The following is a 24,332-nucleotide window of genomic DNA, read 5'->3' on the forward strand; positions in this document are numbered from 1 at the left end:
TTTTCTGAAAGTGTCGGTTTATGAACTTCATGTGTGGACATAATATCTTTGTGTGGAGAGCAATAGAAGAAGGACCATACGAAATTACCAAAGAAGTTGAAGGCAAGAAAGTTCTAAAAGATGAAAAAGAGTAGACTGCCGACGATGTGACACTCATCCAATACAACTTCAAGGCGATTACTTTCCTTCAATGTGCTCTCAATGAAGAGGAGTTAAACCAAGTCATTGCTTGTGAGTCAGCGGAAGAAATTGGGAACATGCTCATAGTTACACACGAAGGCACAGAAGAAGTCAAAGAAAGAAAAGTAGATAAACTAGTTTCTCGTTATGAAACTTTTACCATGTATGAGAATGAGACTATTACTGATATGTTTACCCGCTTTACAAATATTGTAAATAGTCTAAAGGTCCTAGGTAGGACCTACACAAATGCTGAGAAAGTAAGGAAAATCCTGAGATCCTTACCAAACAACTGGAGACCAAAGAAGATAGCAATTGAGGAAGCAAAGGACCTAACCAAGATATCTCTAGACTACTTATTGGGTTCTTTGCAAACTCATGAAGTGGAGCTGCAAGCCAACAAGGAAACTTCTGAAATCAAAACAAAGAGTATCGCACTGAAGTCATCTCAAAACACTGAAGAAGTAAGCGATGATGATGATGAGGACTTCAACTTAGAGAAGGAAATCTCCCTCATTACAAGAAAGTTCAAAAAATTCCTCAAGAAGAAGGGAAATTTCCTTACAAGAACAAGTCCCATGGTGACAAGTCCTATGGAGAAAAAGGTAAGTCCAAATACAAATCTAAGGAAACTTCAACTCAAGATGTCGTTTGTTTTGATTGTAGAAAACATGGACACTTCATAACTGAATGCCCTCACAAATCAAAGAAGAAGGCCTATGCGGCTACTTGGGATTCAAGTGATGAAGAAGAAAAGAGCGACTCCGAGGACGAAGTCACCAACCTTGCTTTGATGGCTCTTGGAAATGAAGAACAAGAGGTAAATCAGCCAATTGAAACTGAACCCCTAGAAAGCTATACAAGAGGAGAACTTCAAGAAGCCTTCGAGGAATTGTATGAAGAAAGTCTCAAATTAGAAAATGATAAACCAAACCTAGAAAAGGACACTCTTAACAAAAGAGTGGATGCCTTGACCACAAAGGTGAGTGAACTTGAGGAAGAAAACTCAAAGTTAAACTCTACCCTTTGTACTTTCACTCAAGGTCAAAAGAACCTTGATATCTTACTTGGATCTCAAAGGAAAGGTCTACTGAAAAGGAAGGACTGGGTTATGAACAAAACCCATCAAAAAGAAAAGAAAAACAAAAAGAGAATCCAAGGAAGGATGAAAGAAATCAAGCATCCACATCCTATGTTAAGTGTAGCTTTTGCAAGAAAATAGGGCATTCAACAAATGAATGTAAAACCGAGAAAAAGACCAAAAATTTTCAAAATGAGAAACCGACAACCAAGGTCAACCACGCCTACTACTACACACCTCAAAGAAGGCAATATCAGCCTCAAAAGGAGTCTAGACCGATGCCTAGATATAGAAGATCTCACCCTCAAAGGGAGTATTCTATTGAAAGGAATCATAGGCAAACCCAAGCCTATAGAACCTACCCTAAAGAGTCTTATAGACCTCATGGGAACTACCAATCCCAAAGGACCTAGACACCTCAAAGATCCTATAGACCTCAAAGGTCCTATACGCCTCAAAGGTCATATGGTTCATATGAACCACAAAGGACTCAAAGGAACCCTAGACCATCTCAAAATCAGAGACCTAAAAGGTATAAGACCACTTGGGTCCCAATAGGGACATTTGACACTAACAATGATGGACCCTTGAGATTATGGGGACCAATGTACAACTAAACTTCTGTTGTAGGTATGCTTGAAGAACAAAATAGAAGTTGAATTGGTAATCGACAGCGGATGCTCCAAACACATGACATCCAACAAAAACTTGTTTTCAAGCCTACAAGACTACGACAGAGGATAGGTCTCATTTGGAGATGACAGCAAAGGGAAGATCACTGGAATTGGGAAGATCAAGCTTGGAGGTACCTCTATCTCCAATGTCTATTATGTGAAAAATATAAATTATAACCTACTTAGTGTAAGCCAAATGTGTGGCATCGGTTATAAGTTAGATTTTGATGTTTCTCACTGCTATATTAAAGATGCTAACAATGATCTCATACTAAAGGGATCTAGGAAGTATAACATTTATGTTTGTATGCTAGAGGGAACAAGTGCCTTGAATGTATGTTTGGTTTCGAACTATAGTGAATCCTCATTATGGCATAGAAGGCTTGGACATGTAAATGTCAAGGTAATCCAAACCATTGCTTCCAAGGATCTTGTTTGAAATCTTCCTATGATCAAATATGGCAAAGGTCATTTCTGTGATGAATGTCAGAAGGGCAAACAAACCAAGGTTTTCCATAAGGCCAAAAATATTGTCTCTTCTTCTAGACCTTTGGAACTCCTCCACTTGGATTTTTTTGGACCCATAAACATTTCTAGTTTAAGTGGTACGTCTTACACATTTGTTATAGTAGATTACTACTCTAGATTTTCTTGGGCTATATTTCTAAAAAAATAAAAATGATGCCTTTGAGGAGTTTGCAACTTTGTGCAAAAGATTACAAAACCAAAAGGGCTATTCAGTAATCTCTATTAGGAGTAATCATGGAGGAGAATTTGACAATATTCATCAATTTGATGCATATTGCAATAAGTATGGCATTGATCATAACTTCTCCGCTCCTAGGATGGCTCAATCTAATGGGGTTGTTGAAAGGAAAAATAGATCACTACAAGAAACGGCTACGACCATGCTCAATGAGTACTCCTTACCTAAATCATTGTGGGCCAAAGCTGTTAATACAACTTGTTATGTGCTTGATAGAGTGATTCTAAGACCCTTACTTTCCGAAACTCCCTATCAGCTTTACTTTGGCAAGCTACCTAAGGTAGACTACTTTAGAGTGTTTGGTTGTAAGTGTTTCATCCTAAACACTAAAGACCAACATGGAAAGTTTGATGCTACATCTGATGAAGGAATATTCTTGGGATATTCTCTCAACAGTAGAGCATATAGTCTTTAACAAAAGATCTCTAATGGTTGAGAAATCCATGAATGTTAGATTTGATGAGTCTTTACCTACTCTTTTGCATGATTCTGCTAATGATGATGATCATGTTGTTCTTGATGAGTTAAAGAATAAAGTAGATAATGTTTCTCTTGATGAATCTAAGGAAAAAGAAACTACTATTGAAAAAGTAGAAACCTTACCTAGGGACATCATTCCTCATAGGGTCCATCCCTTAGATGCTATAATAGGTGATCTGGATCAAGGAATTCAGACGCGATCTACATCTCGTGAGATATGCAATCACACTACATTTATCTCCAAGATTGAACCTAAAAACATAGAAGAAGCATTGAGAGATAGTGACTGGATTGGTGCCATGCAAGAAGAGCTTCACCAGTTCAAACAAAGCAAGGTTTGGGAACTTGTCCCAAAACTTGACCACCAAACCATCATTGGTGCCAAGTGGGTCTTTCGGAACAAACTGGATGAAGATGGTAACATTGTAAGGAACAAGGCCAGATTGGTTGCAAAAGGGTATAACCAACAAGAAGGTATTGACTATGATGAAACCTATGCCCCTATTGCTAGACTAGAATTCATAAGGATGCTACTAGCTTTTGCATGCCATAAGAACTTCAAACTGTATCAAATGGATGTCAAAAGTGCCTTCTTGAATGGATATATTCAAGAAGAGGTCTAGGTAGCTCAACCCCCTGGTTTTGAAGACCCTAAGTTTCCAAACCACGTCTATAGACTTGAGAAAGCCCTGTATGGCCTCAAACAAGCTCCTAGAGCTTGGTATGAGAGATTGAGTACTTTCTTGATAGAAAGTGGCTTCTCAAGGAGGAGGATTGCCACTACCCTGTTCGTGAAGAACTTGAAGAATGACATACTTATTGTTCAAATTTATGTAGATGATATCATCTTTGGCTCAACCAACAAGAGAATGTGTATTGATTCAGTAGCAAGATGAGCAATGAATTTGAAATGAGTATGATGGGAGAATTAAATTTCTTCCTTGGTCTTCAAATAAAACAGACTGATAATGGGATTTTTATAAACCAAAGTAAGTACACCAAGGAGCTGCTAAAGAAATTTGACATTAACAGTCAAAAGTCTTCAGACACTCCGATGATCTCATCCTTGAAACTAACCAAGGATGAAGATGGCATTTTTGAGGATGTTACTAGATATAGAGGCATGATTGAGAGCCTTCTATATTTAATGACAAGTAGACCTGACATCATGTACAGTGTATGTGCATATGCTTGGTTTCAAGCCGATCCTAAGAAATCACACCTCACTATTGTGAAAAGAATTTTAAATATTTGAAAAGCACTTGTGATGTTTGGTTGTGGTACCCCAAAAACCAACCTTTTGACTTAGTCAGTTTCTCAAATATTGACTTTGCAGGCTGCCATATTTACAGAAAAATTACCATGCCTTGTCTCTTGGTTCAGTAAGAAACAAAACTCCATTACTTTATCCACCATTGAAGCCGAATATGTCACGGCTGGCTGGTGTTGTGCCCAAATCCTTTGAATGAAACAAACCCTTCTTGACCTTGGAGTGAAGTTCGACTCATATCCAATCATGTGCAATAATACCAGTGCCATTAACTTGAGTAAAAACCCCATTTTGCACTCAAGGGAAAAGCACATTGACATTCGACATCACTTCCTATGAGACACTATTCAGAACAGTGATGTCTCTTTTGAATACATTGAGACTAAAAAGCAAATTGCAGATATATTCACAAAACCTTTGGGTGAAGAAAGGTTTTGCTCTTTAAGAAAACAGCTCAAGATTTGTAACCCTTTCGGGTAGCTTAAAAGATAATTTAATCTATGTTCAAATCCCACATCCAACCCTTAGACCATTTTGCCCAAAATCCCCTTGCAAAAATTTCATTTTTATTTATGGCATTTCTGGGCATAACCGATCGACTACCCTTCATAGCAGCCTTCCTCGGTCAACTGCCTCAAATTTTTGATCGACCGCCCCTTCTAGAACTAGAACCCAGTCGACCACCCCTGACCACCGATCGATCGGTTCCATGAAAAATGTGATCTGGGCTCTTTAAAACTTGACTTTTGAGTTTCTTTTTTCATTTCTTTTAAACCCAAAATCCCTAAGATCCTTTTACGATTTCTCCTCTTGAGAAACCTTCTCTAAACCTCCATCCAAAACACTAGATCCACAAGATCTTACCTTTCCTCTCAAAGAATCTCTGGTTTTTCTTCCATTTTCTCAAACCTTTCTCCATTGCCTCTCTACACCCTACCAAAGCAACGAATTCCATGGCAAATGAAGGGAAAAGGAAGACATCAGCCTCTTCTATTGGAGACAAATGGTTTTGCTCTCTAGATGCTAAAGAGTGTTGGGGGATGTTTGCTCCTCGCCAAGTTGAACAAGGAAGGAACATCAATATTGAATCTCTTACCAGGTTTTCCATCAAAGACCATTTTGATGCCTTAGGCTGGGGAAATATTCTCAAACTAGAGAATCCTTGCTATCCCCACTTGGTGAGAATATTCTACTACAATCTCTTTGTGAATGGTGAAGAGGAATCCCCCCTTGCTCATTCCTATGTCAAAGGAACTCCGATAGAGTTAGATATCCTTACCTTAGGTGAGATTCTCAACATCTCTTGTGATGGACCTTTGAAATTCTACACCCACAAGACCTACATTGAACAATTCATGAATTTAGACACTGTATACTTTAGTATAGTGAAAAATTATGGTAACACCCATAGAATCAAGGCAAAGGACCTCACCAATTTTGGAAGGATTGTCAATCTGATAATTTCTTACAATATCCTACCCAAAGGAGGTCATCGTGATGTAGTTCCCCCATTCCATGCTTACCTCACTTACTGTGTTTGTAAATCTGAGCATGTCCATCTTCCTTACATTATATTGATGTACATGGTGAAGTATGGGGATAAGCTTCAGCAAGGAAATCTTCCATATGGTCGCCTTGTTTGTCAAATCTTGGACTACTTCTGTGTAGACTTCTCTGGGGAGACAACTGAACCCATCTCTCTAGAAATCAATCTTTCTACTGTTCGGAAGATGAAACTCCTTCCTTCAAAGACAACTATTTCAAGTAACACTGCTGCACCATCTCAGCATACTACTGGACAGGAAAGTGGAACCTCCTCTACTTTTGCAATTGTTGCTTATCTTGAAGAACTTGGAACCCAGCTCATAGCTAAACTGGACAAGATAGAAAAGAAGAAAAATGCAATCCTGAAGCTTCTTACGAAGGGAATTGAAGCTGAAGATGTGGTGGATGTTGAAGATGAAGAAGAAGATGAGGATGAGGAGGATGAGGAGGATGAAGAAGACTAGCTGACCTCTCTCTCTTTTATTGACACTTTTTGTTACTGTTATATATTTAAAACTCTGTTTTTAAATTATCTATCATGCTGAAACTTATGTGTGGAAATACTATGTGGCACAATGACTTTATGGTTTAGATGTTTATTTTATTTGCTCTGACATGTGCTACTTTAATTATTTTTTCTTTTATATCCCTGGCACATATTCAGGGGGATCATACTTTATTTTTATCAATTTCACATGACTTCCCCTCACCTTTTTGCTGTTGACAAAAGGGGGAGAAATACTACTGCTATTTATTTCCTTGTATGTACTGAAATGACATGTGACTATTCTGCATTTTAGATTTTTTTAATATTATTACTATCATTTCTGTGTTTGTTTGTCATCACCAAAAAGGGGGAGATTGTTGGGGAAATGCCCACACTCCTATTTGTGTTTTGGTAATAACAAACAAACCCGTAATCTTAACATTCTACTAAGTGTGATTTAGCAAGAAGAAGAAGACTCAAAGCTACTTGGAGACGTCAAGTCAAGAACTCCAATAACAATACATGAAGATGAAGTATTAAGAGTGGGAGCACCAAGATGAAGATTCCAGTATCAAGACAAGACGAAGACCTCTAGGATAGAGTTGTCCATGTCATGTAACTTGTACCATATTGAATTATATTGTGCATGCACTCATACATTGCATTTCATCACGTTAGATTGACCATAGGTGGAGGTGAACATGATAGAATACCAAGACTTGTGTTTTCTACGAGAAACACTTGAAGTTGAATCAAGGGCATTTTGGGTATTTAAAATGTTAGTATCAAGAGTTGAATGCTTCACAAAAGTTATAGGAAATCGAGTCACAATTTTAATGCAACTAGTTTCAGGTCAATCTGAGGTTGGACCATTAAGCTATGGTCAATTTACTGATGACTATTTAGTCTGGAAAAACTGCCCCTCTCAAGGGTGGTCGACTGGCCCAGACCCCTGGTCGACCAGTACTGGCTCAATCATATGGTGGTCGACTGAGAAAATGACTAGGTCAACCAGCAAGGCCGATATATGATCGTTATGTCCTGATTTCCTGCCTAAAATGCTCTCTTAATCTCTCCTATAAATACCTAAGATGTTCTTAATGAACAAGAAACTATTCCTAAGCATTAGAGAGCATTCAAAAGAGCTTTAAGAGTCAAAAGCAATCTACATCACTTGAGCAATTTGGTTCTCACTTTTCAAGAAGAAAAAGCTCAAGTCTTCATAAAGTCTTCTACATATTCTCACTATACAAGTCAAGTACAAAGAGAAGACTTATCAGGTGCATTCATACATCTCATACTCATTCATTGCACCACACCGGAGGTAACCCTCTTATTCCACTCTCTCATTTACTATTGTACATCTTCCTAGACTGTACTTAGGGCTGTGTAAGGATCCTCTTATCCTTAAAAGAGCTTTGGTGCCTCTCTACCGTGAAAGGGGATTGTAAAGGTGCTTCACTACCTATAAATGAGATTTGTACAGATTCTCTTATCCTGCAAAGATTGTAAAGGTTTTTCTACCCTACTTATTGTACTGAAAGGGAGAACTAATAGAATACCTTACAAGAGGATTCTTGTAGGGGTTGGACTAGACTCGATTGAGTCGAACCACTATAAATTCTTGTGTTGTGTGATTGTGAATCATTTACTTTCATCCCGTATTTTTTTATTTGCAATCACATTTGGGCTAATCTCAAAAAGAATTAAAATTCCACTAGTATAACCTATTCACCCCCTCTCTAGCTTATTTCAGGTATCACCTACAAGCTGATACTACTAGTGTGAGGAACCATTCCTCGATCCTGGCCAACTTCAACAATTTCGAGGACAGAATTTTTGTACGGAAGGGGGGAATTGTACACCCTAAAATTTGAAGCAGCTAAGCCCAAGGGTACAACTAATAGTAGGTTGAGGGTTGCCCTACAATGGAACCATGATGTACAGAAGCAAGAGAGAATTGGGCTGACTTATAGGCCCTGAGAAGGAGTACAAGCGGTCAGAAGAGAGGTGGGACCAGTCCCACATTAACTGGACTTGTAAGCTCAAGAAGAAGGGCAACTACTGGATCACAAGTGAGACATCAGGCAGGCCACTTAGGTACAAATCAGCCAATCCATTTGGGTGACAGAATGCAGGAAATTAGGTTTATCTTTTTTGTGGGCCATATATAACAACCTAAATTTTGAAACAACTAACCCTCATTAATAGCACCTGACTGACAGGAAGGATATTGGACTATATATGTTGAACCCCATGTCTACAACAGCTTACGGAGAAATTGATAGATTATAAGGTCAAGCAGAAAGGGAAAAGTGGCCTAGAGGTGTGGACATGGTTCCACAATGAGTGTACTAATCAAGGCAGCGGATTGGGCTATTGAGGGGCCAAAAAATAAGGCAACCGGTGGGATACCCTACGGCCAACTGGCTTGTCGATTCGGGTAACAGAATGCCTAGATTTGGCATTTTCTATTGTGGGCCCCACTGTGATACCCTACTTTCTAAACCAGGTCTAATTATCCATGTTGACTTGGTTTGATTGTACGAGGGCTAAACAAGAGAGAATTGATGTAAGTACCATATGGAACACAGTAGCAAGAGTGACCTTGAACTCGGGTTGGCCCGACATGACCGAGTGGGTACCAAGTGTAATATGTGCACCCAAGCCTTGCACTTACACACACCACGAGGCCATGTACAATGAGTAAAGGTATGTACTAGTATTTTTCTCAGCCTACATAATTTAATTATGTGTGGGAGTTTATTCCCATTGAAGCCCAAGTGGAACACTAACAATTGGGCTGACTGGAAGGTATGACATTGGGGGGGCTAAGATACCCACCTGAGATATACCCACCTGAGATACCCACTTGAGATATACCCACCTGAGATATACCCACCTGAGATACACCCTCCTGAGATACACCCACCTATGACTAAAAGATATTTTGAGGGCCCAGGTATAAAAAGGAGAAAGTAAAGAAGAGAGAGAAAGAATAAAGGAAAAGGAAGAAGAAGGGAATCGACCATAGAGCTTCATCGGAGCCGGATCTTGGCATTTTGAGGCCAGAATGATGATCAGCTGGCTGAGATCTTCAATTTGAGATAGGTATTGTGCATATTCTAAGGATTCTTAGGACAACCCCTTTCTTAAACCTTCTTTTGATTTTTGGGGAAAAATCCACTTAAATCTTGTTAATCCTACTTGGGTAATCGAATCTAAGGTCTAATGGAAGGTGTGCACAATGATTTTGAAGGATTTGGAAGGAGTGTTGGTAAAGATCTAGAGTTTTTGAGAGTTCTTGAGCTAAAGGAGTGAAATTGGGGTTTCATTAGTGTTTTTGAGAAAAGAGGTAAGAATCCCCCTTTTTGTTTTGATTTGATCATAGATCTAGGTTATGGATGTATGAGTGGACCTTAGATGAGGGATTGGCATCACCGGATTGACCCCAAACAAGTTCCCCAAGCCGGAGACAAGATGGGAAGATGATGGCAAAATTCCCATTTTCTGACTGGGGGAAGTAACACCGGCGGGTCTCAGACCCACCTGTGTGCCCAGAACTCAGTGTTGACTCTCTGGCCTAACCGGTAGGTATGAAACCGGTGGGTCTCAGACCCGCCTGTCATAGTCTTAGACCCACTTGCCATGCTAGAAATCCAGAATGGGCCCAAATTAGATGGACAACCCCCATTTATGATTCTAAACCTGATTTAAATGTTCAATCATGATGAGTTTGATCCTAAGATAGTGAAATGATAAATCATTACGTTTATGATAGGTTACACTTGTTATACGCATACCCACACATCGGATTTCCTACGTACCGGGTGCAAGCACCGTGTACTTAGACAAGTAAGTGGGGAGTGGAATTTGATTTAATTCTGGAGTGTTTATGCATCACTTAACATGTGTTAGTCTAGTCATGTCATCATATCACTTGTGTGTAGACTAGACATCACATATGCCATATCACGCATTGTATGTGCATTTACATAATATGCTATACTTTGTTTTATGTTTGAATATTCATTTCATCTTGATGTATTGTTAGGATTTAAAATATAACCACAAGTGTACGGATCAGTGTAGCTACGGGTCAAACATAGGGAGAGCAGCCACTTTATTTTTGGCTTCTTTTAATAATGTGAAAGTGAACCAATTAATGGTTGTGATCTAATTTTAACTACCATCCTAAACATATGTATCTAAAATAACGTCCTAACCATTCGTCATCTAAGAATTTAAATACACAAGCCATGCAATTAAAATTAAATAAATAAATAACTAAAAATAAACAACCCATGCAATTAAAAAGCAATGAAGGAAAAAATTGCTGAAATAAAAATAAAGTAAAAGAAAGGGGATAATGCTAGAGAGAGGCTCACAAGTAGGTTTCTCTACTTAGCCTGAGGGATGCATCATAATATGAGCTTCCCTACTTGACCAGAGAGTCATTCTTACATGGGTTACTCTACTTGGTTTAGGGAAAGGGAGGCAATTAAAATAAAAACAATAAAATGATGGTTCTATGACTATGAGGGGCAAAGCCAGCACATACACTAGCCATGAATCTTGGGGGAAAGGGAAAGCAATAATGTAATGACTGAAATTAAAATCCTAAATTAAGAAAAAAAAAAAAAGGGTAGTCAGAAGAAGGAATGAGAGGGAGGAGAGAAGACTATTGAAGAAGCCTACCTACCTGAATCAATGCTTGAACTTAAGAGCTTGGGTGATTTGAGATACTGCCAACCCTAAAAACTAGATCTGGAATGAACCAAATCTAGAATTTCTAGACTTGGAGAAAACAAATCTTGAAAAAAAAAAAAAGATGCTCCACAGCTCGTGATCTTGTCACCTATCTAAGCCTAGAACTATAACTTAAAAATTACAACTCAATTGCATAAATCATAAACATAAAAGGCTGAATAAAAATAAAAGAGTGCTTGCATTATATGAAATAAAAAGCTATTACAAAAGTGATTAAAGTAAAATTAAAGAAGAACTAAAACTAGAGAGAGAGAGAGAGAGAGAGAGAGAGAGAGAGAGCAACTAAAAAAAAAAACCTAGGAGAAGAATGAAGTGTCCCCCCTCCTCTTACATGAGTTGTATTTATAAGGAATGGGGAGGTAGGGTAAAAGGGGGAAACCCACAATTGGTAGGTGAGATCTTTTGAGACCAAAAGTGCTAAGGAGGAGGAGAGAGAAGATTTGGAGAATATTTATTTCTCCCTTTTTTTTCTTTCCTTTTTTTTTTTTTCTCTTCTTGTGCAAGAAACCCCTCCCATGATTTTCCTTACTTTGAAGATTTGGACAATCTTCTAATTTAATGTGGAAATCCCCTCCATGGGCTTAGTGCTTTAAGTGAGTGAAAAATAGGAAATATTCAACATAATTCTCCAAAAAAAAGACAACCATGAGATTCAAACTTGAGACCTCCTAGTGAGCAAGGGAATTTTACATAACATAGCTCACCAACTACACTAGGTAGTTGTTGTTGGAGAGATATGACGCCCGATATTGCTTAAGGCCTTTAAAATACAAAACCTACAAAAAGAGAGTAAAACCTAAGGTAGCTCCATTCTAAATATGTAAAAATGCATGCTTTACTACTTAGATTTCACAATAAATATGCTCATCATGTATGTGATGGAGGAATCTCATTTGGACATGATGTGCATGCTAAATTAGATGCCGTAGCTGGCTTGGAAACGAGTCCATGGTGGCTCATGGAATGGGACACGGTGCCATCGTGTAATCATACTATCTCATATAGAGGTATGCGACTAGGATTGATATACCTCTTTGTGTTATGATCCTTCCCAACAGGGGTCTACATGTTGGGTTACAATTAGGGGAAAGCATCGGGTTGCGGTTGTCAAACTCCTATAGCAGTTAGAAGTACGCACTGCTGATCACTAGGACAGTCGATAACCCCAGCAGTATATTCAGAGGGTCGATCGTACTACTTTTTTTTCAAGTGGAGTCACCCATTTACTTTCTGTCATTTAAATTACTGGGAATCAGCTTGCATTTAAATTCTAGTACCAATGGTGGGCCTTCTCCGACAACCCTACAGGCATATCGCGGGATGGGGTTCGCGGCTCATACCTGGGGTATATGCGCACTATGGTTGTGAGTAACACATAGCCCATGACCTAGTAATGTTGTTTAGGTGAATAGGATTAAAATGAACTTTATACATATAGGCTCATTTGTATTGTGATTGCTTATGTGGTCTTCCTTTCCACTTATTAGGCTAGTGAGCTCATCCCACATGTAAAAATCTTTTTAGGTGATTTTGCAGGTTACCCACCTGAAGATCAAGAGCCAGGTCCCACTGTAGAGTTTCCCTTTGAGGACTGGAAGGTCCCTGATGAGTTCGAGTATGGTGCTAATTGCACATGTGAGGATTGTGCTGCATGGCAACAGTGACTCCAGATTGATTCTTTTTTATTCTTTTGATGTACCCTTTTGATGACTTGATGCTTAAATTGTTATATTTTTGTGTATATATCATGCATTCGAGCCCATATGTATATAACATAACTCAATTTGGGTATCAAGTATTTGGGGAACAATTATTGAAATTATTATGAAAAGGTCTTCCATTGAAAATATAGGACTTATCTTAGTTTAGTAGATGTATGTTGTATAGTGGTTACTGCATTGTTGATCCTGATAGGTTTGTAAGTTAACTAGAGTTAACTCGGTCACCAGCTTGGTTCTGTGAGAATGGGGTGTGACAACGGTGGTATTAGAGCGCGATGCTCTACCTACTTACAATATACTGGTTAGACCCCATAGAAACTATAATAGGTCTGGGGTGGGTGAAGATAAAGCCTTATGAAAAGTTAAAAAGCCTTAATTAAATGTAAAATTTGTAACTCTTTCATTTCATGGCATGCATGCATTGATAAGATGAATTCTGTTAATAAGTTTTGAATTTATAATAAGTGAATTTACTTGGCAGCGGAAATTTTAATGAAATTTTGGTAGCATAATGGCATAAAGTGTAAAAATCAAAAATTTTCAAACACAAAACCTGATAAATGAAAAACATAATATTATAATAACATATGGTGACTGACACTACCACCACCAAACCACGCAGTTCTAAAATGAAGCAAATCATTCAGAAATTCATAAGTACTACCATAATCATAATTGAAACTTTAAGTACACAAATGGAAATAAATTACAAAATGGATGGCAGATGCCATCATTGCTTAAGTCATACTAGTCCGATCACACAAGAAAAACAAGGAAGTAAACCATAAAACCCGCTAGCTAAGACTGTCAGATAAAGATAAAGTCAAAATAGGAATGACAAGTAAACGTTAGAAGAGGGTGATAGGTCATCAGCGTCAATCATACTAGTCCGAGTCATCACAAGAAACATCGTAGGGCTCACTTATGTGGACCCTAGAGTCGATGCTGAGACGCATGTCCCAATGAGAAAATTGATCATGGAGGCACACCACCCTCTTTTGTATGTGTCGGACATTAGCAGAGATCACCCTAGTGGAGTGGTACATATCCTAGGTGAGTCGATGAAACCTGGACTCCATCTCTCCGAATTGTCTCCACATCTGGAGCTCTCTTCCATTGTTCTCACCCACTGTCTTGAGGAGCTCCTACTCCCTGACTGCACTCTCTCCAAGCTGACCCCAAGCTTAGCCTAACCCTTTCTCAAGGCCCTCAACTCAAATAGTATGTCCTGTAGGACAGGTGCCTCTCCGGTAGGTGGGGGAGCCGAGGGTTGTGTGTCAGAAGTACTAGAGATATCTAGACCACTGGCTCTGGCTGATCAGGAACCACCAGCTCCATGGAAGGCTGGATCTATTGCCCTAGTATCCAGTGGCACCTCCTCCAAAACCTCCTCTTCTCTAATGTCCTCATGTTCATGTATCCCCTGGGGACCCTCCTCCTGGTAAGGGAAATAATCCCCGTCATCTCCAACATCCTCGTCCTCATCCATGGGCATATCCTCCTCGTGCTTTGCATTCTCCTCCCTCTGCTCATCTTCTACTTGTGGCTTTACCATTAGCGCATGTAGATTCATCTTCTTCAAGTTCCTCTGAGTGAACTTGTCCCATAGGATCTTTCCCACCTCCCTAGATATGTCAACCACAAAATTCTTGAAGACTAGAGTGAGAGCTCTACCATAGTGTAGATTTACATCATCCGGATGCGCTGCATGGTGGTGCATAGACCTCAACATAAAGTAGGGTAGGAATAGTCGGGGTACATTGCCCTCTAGAGCAAACAGCAAGTAGGCAACCAGGTAGGTCAACATAAAATCCACTTGATTCCTGTGACCACTCCTAGGAGCCTGGTTGAACTGCACTAACCTAGCAAATACTCTGCCCTCAGGAGAAAAGTCTGTTTCAGATGCAAGCCTCACTCGTGTGCCACTGATTACCTTGTATATGCGCTCTTGCATGTCCCGGCTAATCAATGGACCTATACCTCTAGTCTTAGGAGGACTATAGTAGTAGATGCCCTCTGAGGAAATACCCATGATCTCTGCCAACCGATCTACAGTCAGGGTGATCTCCACACCCTTCACCATGCTGACTATGGTAAACTCTCCACCCTCCTCTGTGGCCTCAAGGTTACATAAAACTTCAGTACCAAGTCCTTGTAGAAAGGCCGATCACCATTTAGGATAGACTCCCAACCTAGGGCAGTAAATCTCTCTAAAAGGAAAATGCAAGTAAAATGCTCCACCACCACCTATTTCTCCAGCATCACAAGTAGTGAGCGAAGGTATCCCATGAAGATGTGGCCCTCAAGCTGTAGAAGACCATCTCATCGTAGTTGGTCAAGTCTTTAGGCTCCTCCCTTTCTCTAGGCGGAGATGGAGCTGAAGAACTAGGCCCCACCACTTTCTTCTTGGCCTTAAAAGCCTTCCTCTTACTTGATGGATTTGTAGGTTCCTTGCCTTTTCGGGGTGGCATCTTGAAAATACAAAGAAAAGAGATAAGCACATAGTATAAAATAAGGAGCCAATGCATAAGCAATGAACATGATAAGCTATGATAGCATATGGCAGAGAACTATAGGAAATGTGATCTAAGCTAGCTTATTTCAAAGCATCAAACCCAATACCAAACCTGGATACCTAACTTTACCATGTGATTTAATGTACAAATAAGAAGGATTGAAGTGATGGAAATCACTAAGTAAACACATGCGATGCAAAGTGATGAATGGGATGGGGCATGTGATGATTGAAGTGTACAATTATCCCAATGAAAAGTAGCCTTATTCCATGGAGAGTCCAAGAATATAGAAAATAAATAAATCCTTTCAAGAGAGCATGGGATAAGGTATGAGTTTAACAAGAGATAGCATATCACTACTTGGATTTGGAATAAGAAATTGACGGTTGCAAACAAATAGACCTAACATGTAGAAAATTTCAAATTTGGAAGTTTAGCCAAATGGAAAATTTACATTTCAATGGAAACAATCATTGACGATGCTAATATAATTGAGGGGCTATGACTCAAATATAAACAACAAGTTCAAGAATAGTTAGGCAGAAAATCCCCCAAATGTTATGCCCAAAAGGAGGGGGCAAGTCCATATAAGAACTGAGAAACAACCATGCCGTCCAAATTGGGGCAAATTATGCAATGGAATGATTAGTAAACACAATAGAAGCCCAAAATCACAATGGAAACAAAAAAAATCACAACCGGAATGCTAGATTTACATAAAAGGAGAGAAATGCACCATAGAAGCCCCAAAATCACTAGTTAGGGCACAAAAAGGGGGGAAATGCTCCAACAGTTCCATTCTATGGATCAAAATGCTAGGAAATTATAATCTAAGCTTTAAAATGACATGCACTTCATTTTCTATGGAGAGAATCGAAGAAAAAAACTAATATTTTATCCACATAGGTGATTTTCCCATTTAGAAAGAGAAAAAACCCAGATTTTTTAGGGAAAATGAGGGTTTGAGAATTCACCTTGATGATTGGATGGGAGAGTATGCAACTTGGATGGATCATTGCATTGATTTGGTGAGTTGAGTCATAAGGAATCGCCCAAAAATCACATGAGTTGTAGTGGAAGAGAATGAAGTGAAAAACATCAAAAACAGGGGTTTAAAACCCTTTTGGTCACACCTTCTCGGGTACGGCCGGTGGGTTTCAGCCAACAAATCTTAAGCCTGTCGATTTTGGCAATGGGTGCCCAGTGACCCCAATAGGTCCTGCATGGCTTGCATCAATGGATTGTAGGGTCATTTTTTTGAAAATAAATAAAGTTATAAGGGAATTTTGGCCAACACATATAATGGGATACAAACTGGAAATTTGAATTTTAATGTGCACTTTTCCCCGATTGCTTTAAGGTGTAAGTGCACAGGGTTGCGCACAAGAATTTGAGAAATTATGTAATGGATTGCAATACTAACCTACATGAAATTTTTATGCAAATTAGGTACACTTAGCAATAGTATGCACTAGATCCAAGAGTGTCGCTCAAGGTGCACTTCGAGGTCCCCATCCTGTTGGTAGGCCACCAATCAATAGGAGGCCTCAACCTATGGGGCAAGCATCTAACCCACAACCTCAAGAGATAATTGATCAAAATGTGGCTCATGAGGATCCACCCATGGCTGCACTTCCTGATCCTCCACCGGTACTCACCCCAGGTGATGTTGAGAACTTGATTCAACAATCGAATCAGACTCTCCATCAGTAGATTCTCCAGCAACAGTAGGCATTTATGACTACTATGCAACAAAAATGGTGTGTTGCACTACTCGGTCAGCCTCCTTGGGTAGATATTCCACAAGGTCCAACTGGAGGGCCTGGTGTTGGCGCACAAGTTGGAGGTACACCACCTGGCATCACCCCACAGAGTCAAGTTGGAGGTACACCACCCATACTACCTCAGGGTACACCTCCATATATAATGCCACCTCCCTACCTATACCATCTGGTATATGCATCATGTTTTCCGTCGATGGGCCATACTACAAGAGTGGTGGAGTCATTCAAAAGGAACGTACCACCTACATTCACTAAGGTGGGAATTGACCCTTTGGAACAGGACTAATGGATCCAAGAGATTGAGAAAATATTTGAAGTGATTGAGTGCACCGAGGCTCAAAAGATTATCTGTGCGGGGTTACAATTTAAGAATGAGGCCAACTCCTGGTGGCAAGCCTCAAAGGCCATATTGTTTGCCACACACCTAGAATCTACATGGGAGCAATTCAAGGAGTTGTTCTTAGCAAATTACTACCCTCAAAGTTTTAGAGACTGCAAGGAAGCAGAGTTCTCAGCCTTAACCCAAACAATCAAGTCTGTCCTTGATTATCAGCAATAGTTTGAGGCCCTATTCTACTTTGCACCCCCTCACATGAAATCGGCTGAAGAAAAGGGTAAGAAGTTTATGAAAGGATTAAAGGTATCCATTGAAACGATACTGGAGGCATTAAATCTACCGACTATGCCTTGGTTGTACCGAAGGCCAAAGCTATGGAAGACAAGCAGAAAGGTGAATCATCCCTTACACCTGGGGTGTGGAAGAGTGCAAATCCGTATACAGATTCTGGTGGCCCGAGTAAGAATTTCTGTGGATCATATAGATTTGGTCCTTCATACAGGCAGCCCTACAGGCCATCGGGTTATCCTCCTCGACCCGTTAGTGGGCCGGGTACTACATCTTTTCGATCGAATACCAGTATGGTGCCCACAACTACTAGGCCACCTTGCCCTCCACTTGCTAAAGGTCAGGCTTAGAGAGCTCCCGCTCTGGTTCAAGCTTCACATAACTGTTGCTTTAATTGCCATTCATATGGGCATTTCGCTAAAGATTATCGAGCCCGACCAGCCTTACCAACCAACCAGCCTTTTGGGCACAAACCTACTTTGACTCAAGGGAGTCAACCCCAAGTAAGTATGTATGCTTTGTTAGCTGAGGAAGCTGAAGCTAGCACAGAAGTGGTTGCAGGTATGATTTAATTTGAGAATTGCCTTTTGATAAATATTGATAACCTACTATACTTATGTGCATTGTTGTATTAGGTGTCCTACCTGTATCAAGTATACCAGCATATGTCTTGTTTGATTCAGGGGCTTCACATTCATTTGCATCAAAGAGGTTTGCTGAGAAACTTGACATGACACCCAAGATATTAGAGCAGAAGATGATAGTTAGCACACCTACAGGAAAAGTTACACAAATGAAGGAGGTATATGGGCCATGCACCGTTGAGATCAGTGGAAAGTAGTTAGATGCCCAACTCATCAAGTTCAACATGCAAAACTTTGACGTTATACTAGGCATGGATTGGTTATTAGCACATCGAGCAAGCGTGATGTGTGCCGAGAAACAGATCAAGGTGATCGATGATGAAGGGAAAGAACTGATATACCAAGTGGATATAATAAAGCGGGCTAAAAAGGTCCTCATCTCCACTCTGCAAGCGGTGAAGTTGTTGGAAAATGGGTGTCAGGGGTACTTAGCATCGGTGATTGATTTAGATGTAAAGGTCACACCTCTAGAGGAAGTAGAGGTAGTTAAAGAGTTCCCAGACATCTTTCCAGATGATCTGACTCAGCTACCACCTAATAGGGAGCTGGAATTTGCTATAGATTTAATTCTTGGAGTTGTCCCGATGTCCAAGGCTCTGTACAGAATGGCACCAATGGAATTAAAGGAATTGCAAGTACAGTTGTGAGATCTGTTGAAGAAGGGATTCATATGCCCAAGTGTATCACCTTGGGGTGCTCCAGTGTTGTTTGTTAAGAAGAAAGATGGGAGCCAGCATATGTGCATTGATTACTGGGAATTGAACAAGTTAACCATCAAGAACCGGTATCCATTGCCACGCATTGATGATCTGTTTGATCAGCTACAAGGAGCTAAGGTATTTTCAAATATTGACCTTAGATCTGGGTATTATAACTCAAGATAAAGGATAGTGATATACCCAAGACAGCCTTTAGAACTTGGTACGGTCATTATGATTTCTTGGTGTTATCTTTTGGGTTGACCAATACACCAGCAGTTTTCATGGATTTGATGAACTGAGTGTTTCACGATGTTCTAAACAAGTGGGTCATTGTTTTCATTGATGATATCTTGATCTACTCAAAGTCAGAAGAAGACCTTGCAATACACTTGAGGATGGTACTACAAAGACTGAGAGAGCAACAGTTGTATGCGAAATTCAGCAAGTGTGAATTTTCGCTCAAACAAGTTGGATTCCTAGGACACGTGGTGTCCGAAAATGGAATCAAAGTGGATCCAGATAAGGTGAAAGCCATAGTAGACTGGGAGATACCCAAGAGTGTAATAGAAATTAAAAGTTTATTGGGTTTGGCAGGTTACTATAGACACTTCATCGAGAACTTTTCTCAGATTTCAGTACCAATGACCAAGTTGACTAGGAAGAGTATAAAGTTTGATTGGTCAAAGGGCCAGTTTTCAAGAGCTGAAGAAGAGGCTAGTGTTAGCACCCGTGTTGACTATTCTTGAAGGCACAGGTGGGATGATAGTGTGTACCAATCCTTTCAAAATCGGATTGGGCTGTGTACTTATGCAACACGGCAAGGTAGTAGCATATGCATCCTGACAGTTGAAGGACTATGAAAAGAACTACCCCACCCATGACTTGGAGCTAGCAGCGGTCATATTCGCCTTAAAGATTTGGTGTCACTACTTGTATGGAGAAAGGTGTGAGATATACAGTGACCACAAAAGTCTTAGGTACTTTTTCACCCAAAGAGACTTGAATATGAGATAAAGGAGATGGCTTGAGCTTATGAAAGACTATGATTGTGATATTTAGTATCACCCAGGGAAGGCCAATGTAGTGGTAGATGCATTAAGCCGGAAAGCTCAAACTGTGTCACTTTCCTATCTAGCTATCAACCCAGAGCTCGTATAGGAGGCGATGTTAATGGATGAAATTGTCTTGTATGAGGGAGCGACCTTGGAACTAGAGCATCAGTCAGATGATGTCCAACAGTTGACTATGTCCTTGGTAGCTCTACAAGTACACTCATCCATCAGGGAAGAAATCATAATGAAATAGCCTTTGGATCCTGAGTTTCAACAGATCAAAGAGAAGATTCAAGAGCAAACAATGAATGACCCTAGCTTTATATTATTCCCCACCCATTTTGCCTTTAAAACCTCCCTTTACCCATTGGACAAAAATCCTATACCTTCACTTTAGGCAAGAACCCCCCCTTCCATCCACTGGATAAAGAGATTCCCCCTCTCCTATTTGGTCGGAAAAAAAACTATAAATACCCCCTCCCTTAGAAAAAAACATGAACACACCAGAATCCCCCTCCTCTTTTAGAGGGAAATTTTCCTCCCCTCCCCCTCTTGATTTTCTTTTGATCTTCAAAGCAATCTTCGTCAAGATCTGAAAACTCATTCGGATCTTCAAAGTGTTCTTCGGGATCTTGAAGATCTTCAATCCAAATTCTCAATTAGATTCAATTTTTAGCCAAAAATAGTATATTCTTGAGCCACCTCCCTTGAGTGTTCTTGAGTATTCTTGAGTGTTCTTGAGCGTTTTTGAGGTTCTTGAGATAGAAAAACCCCCTTTTGAGGTTCTTCGGGTCTATGAAGAGATCTTTGTTAAGATTTGAAAATCTATTCAGATCTTCAAAGTGTTCTTCGGGACTTTGGAGTTCTTCAATCCATTTTTAGGTTAGCCCATTTCTTTTCAGAAATAGCCTTTCCTAGCTGAACCTTTGTCCGAGTGTCCCTGGAATCTTTCTAGAAATAGCCATTCCCAGTGGAAGCTCTATCGAAGTGCCACCTCAGCCTAACCCTCCCTTAACTTATCCCTAACGAAAGCTCTGTAGGAGTGCCACTTCATCCCAAGCCCAGAAATAGCCTTTCCTAGCCGAACCTCTGTCCGAGTGTCCTTAGAATCTTTTAAGAAATGCCATTCCCAGTGGAAGCTCTGCCGAAGTGCTACCTTAGCCTAGCCCTCCCTTAGCCTATCCCTAGCGGAAGCTCTGCCAGAGTGCCACCTCATCCCAAGCCCAAAAATAGCCTTCCCTAGCCGAAGCTCTATCCGAATCCAAATCCAAAAATAACCTTTCCTAGCCGAAGCTCTATCCGAATACAAATCCAGAAATAGCCTTCCCTAGCTGAAGCTCTATCCAAATTCAAATCCAAAAATGACCATTCCTAGCCGGAACTCTATCCGGATACCATCACAATTAGCATCTCTCAAGAAAGGAAGTTGGAGGTCAAAATCATCTTCCTTTGAGCCAGGAGAATCCAAAAAATAGTCCAAGCCGATACTAATTAGGGGTCCACCCCTCTTGACCTAAAACAAAGGTTAAGTTTAGGCATAATTTCTCAACCAACTTGTCATAATGTAGACTTTAAACAGACCTTGTCTTAGTGTATATAATGGTTTAAATTCAATTAATGTATATGTGTGTGATAACTTAGCCATACATGTTGAATAGTAATAATTATAGAAAATTTTCATTCCAAAGCATTTAGTAAGAAGACCGGTTGAATTGGGTAGATTGGGTGCTTAAAACCTTCCCAACTTTGTAACCTAACACTTACCCTAAATCTTTGGACCAGACCAAATTTGGGCCATTTTCTCAGGAATCAGGCCCACCCCCGAGTTCTAGGCCCATAACCCTAGGTGGCGACTCCAAACCCCATTTGCATGATCCCGATCCTTAAATTAGACCATCATCAAAACCCCCGTCTCAAATGATGAATTTTACACTCTTATGAAATAGGCCACCACATATCTCCAAGCAGTAATACGGTGGTGCGGGGCCCCCAAGCAAAGCACACACACGATTCAAACCCCTCCCCCTCACATGAAGGTGAAGAGAGAGAGAGAGGAGAGAGGAGAGAGGACAGGGATGTATAGTCATTCTTCACCGGCCACTACTCTCACAGTGGCAACTCCACTGGGGAATAAATGTCAAGCTTCCAATACTAGATGCTACCTTTTAATGCAACAACATTTTCCACCACATTTGTTTGAAAACATGTTTGGCTAACCATGTTTTTAATTTTATTTTCTAACCTCATTATACATCGTGCTCAAAGTGAAATCATTTGGCGAGAGACTCCTTGTCATGCCTGCACCCTCGGGGATGTCAACGCATATCATGGAGAGTATTATGAGAGCAAATAATGCCTGCTTCTTGTACAAGAGTGGAAGGTATCATCAAACGGCAAGGATGTTGTATTTTTGCCAACACCCTCGAGGAGGTCCGTGCACTTCATAATATTCTGAGATCGAATGCGTCATCAAACGGTAAGGATGTCCGTATTTGTGCTAGCACCCTCGGGGAGGTCCAAGCACTTTATGGCATTCTAAGATCGAATGATGGTTACCCTACATTACATTTTTGCACACAATCACTCACGATTCCACCACCCCATGACCAATTGCTTAACCTCGTGTGTAGTCATGAGTAATGGGTAAGGAAGTCACCCCCTTAATCTCTTACCTATGGGTATATCAAAAGGATCATGTACCTTGCGTATATAGATTCTGTCAAGGAAGCCTTGTTGGTCCTATTGCATCCACCGCATACTCCCATCATGTAGAAAATATATGAAGAAGCTAGGAGCGCCACAAGCTAACTATAGAACTTGTTTGCGGTCTTGAAAAGGAATGTTCCTACACTATATTCCCATCGTAAAGAATTGCTTTACTAAAGTGGGTTTCGGATAAAAGGTGTCCCTCCTCCTTAAGGAAAAAGTTCAGATATGTGACTCAGAGGCAATCCCGTCAGAGTCACGTCAAGTCCTGAGAAGTCCCAAGAAAATCAGGATGAAGCACACCTAGTGAGAAAAGAGAAAGGAAAGCATGACTTTAATACATGGAATGTCTTATGGGGATATTCTCAACAAGCCATTTGTATAAACTTCCTGCTCATGGCATTGGGTGGACCAAGGGCATCAAACCCTATCCACCCCTACCATTTAGCGGACTGACCTGATGAATTAACGTTTGTTAATTTAGTGAATGTATGATTAAGGGGATGGGAATTCAAGAATCCTAAAATAAATCACTATTGGTTCAGGCACAATTCCACACCTCAAGTATTCACCACAGTCCCTTTGGAAGCGTTTGGGTAATCGATTAACTCGCCTAAATCTAGAATCACCTCCGTCATCTCCTCGAGATTGTCTCCTACTAGGTGATTATTGTCTTCTACTAGGTGATTACAACCCAGTAAGCATGGATCCACCTAACATAGAAACACCCGAATAGGCCTGGGTCCGTCCCATGGAGACCTTGCAGACAGAGATAGTTGAAGTCAAAAGAGGGATAGCTCAGATATTGCATACACTTCAGAACCCTCCCAGAGTTGATCCCAGGAATGAGCTAACACCGTTAACAGGAGGTGTAGACTAGAATGGAGCTATAGGTCATTGTGGGAATTCTTCCGAGTCGACTCAGGGGAACCAAAGCATGTCCGGCCAACCGGTCAGAGAGGATCTTCACCTACCCGACTGAATGTCAATGAGGGGCCTATTCCAGGGACCCTCCTCCTAGGGTAGTGATCAAAGATGAAGAAGAGGAATTTGCAGCACACGTCTGCTTTGAGCCTCCAGAGACGGAGAAGGAAAGGAAGCTTAGAGAGCAGTTAGAGAAGTTAGAGAACATGATTCGAGCAGGAAAAGGCTAAAAAGGCCAAGCAGTGGACTCTAAGGAAATGAGTTTCTTCTCTAGAGCAAGAATTCCAAAAAAATTAAATGGCAGACTGATAGATTTGATGGGTCAAGAGACCCCAAGGCTCATCTCAAGGTTTTCCTCAGAATCACCAAGTCATGGCAACTTGCAGATAACCAGATGGGGCAAGCC

The 24,332-nt window shown here is 40.4% G+C and overlaps 1 protein-coding gene and 1 long non-coding RNA gene across 2 annotated transcripts; both read left to right on the forward strand.

Annotated features, from left to right (window-relative positions):
- The first annotated feature begins 257 nt into the window (after nt 1-257).
- On the forward strand, nt 258-4,077 carry LOC122064568. Its single transcript, XM_042628286.1, has 4 exons — nt 258-785; nt 890-1,162; nt 3,070-3,655; nt 4,019-4,077. The coding sequence occupies exons 1-4, from the start codon at nt 258-260 to the stop codon at nt 4,075-4,077; spliced, it is 1,446 nt and encodes a 481-aa protein (XP_042484220.1).
- A 5,409-nt stretch (nt 4,078-9,486) lies between these two features.
- LOC122059131 lies at nt 9,487-13,100 on the forward strand. The gene is made up of 4 exons (XR_006133993.1): nt 9,487-9,594; nt 9,743-9,838; nt 10,265-10,338; nt 12,790-13,100. It is a non-coding gene; the product is annotated as an uncharacterized LOC122059131 (long non-coding RNA).
- The last annotated feature ends 11,232 nt before the right edge of the window (nt 13,101-24,332 follow it).

Source organism: Macadamia integrifolia, chromosome 2, assembly GCF_013358625.1.
Source record: "Macadamia integrifolia cultivar HAES 741 chromosome 2, SCU_Mint_v3, whole genome shotgun sequence".
Taxonomy (NCBI): Eukaryota; Viridiplantae; Streptophyta; class Magnoliopsida; order Proteales; family Proteaceae; genus Macadamia; species Macadamia integrifolia.

Coding starts and splice junctions, on each gene's coding strand:
- LOC122064568 (XM_042628286.1), top strand. CDS start 258: ATGCTCATAGTTACACACGAAGGCACAGAAGAAGTCAAAGAAAGAAAA. Junction 786..889: donor CAAGTCCTATGGAGAAAAAG/GTAAGTCCAAAT, acceptor CACAAATCAAAG/AAGAAGGCCTATGCGGCTAC. Junction 3,656..4,018: donor AGGGTATAACCAACAAGAAG/GTATTGACTATG, acceptor AAATTTATGTAG/ATGATATCATCTTTGGCTCA.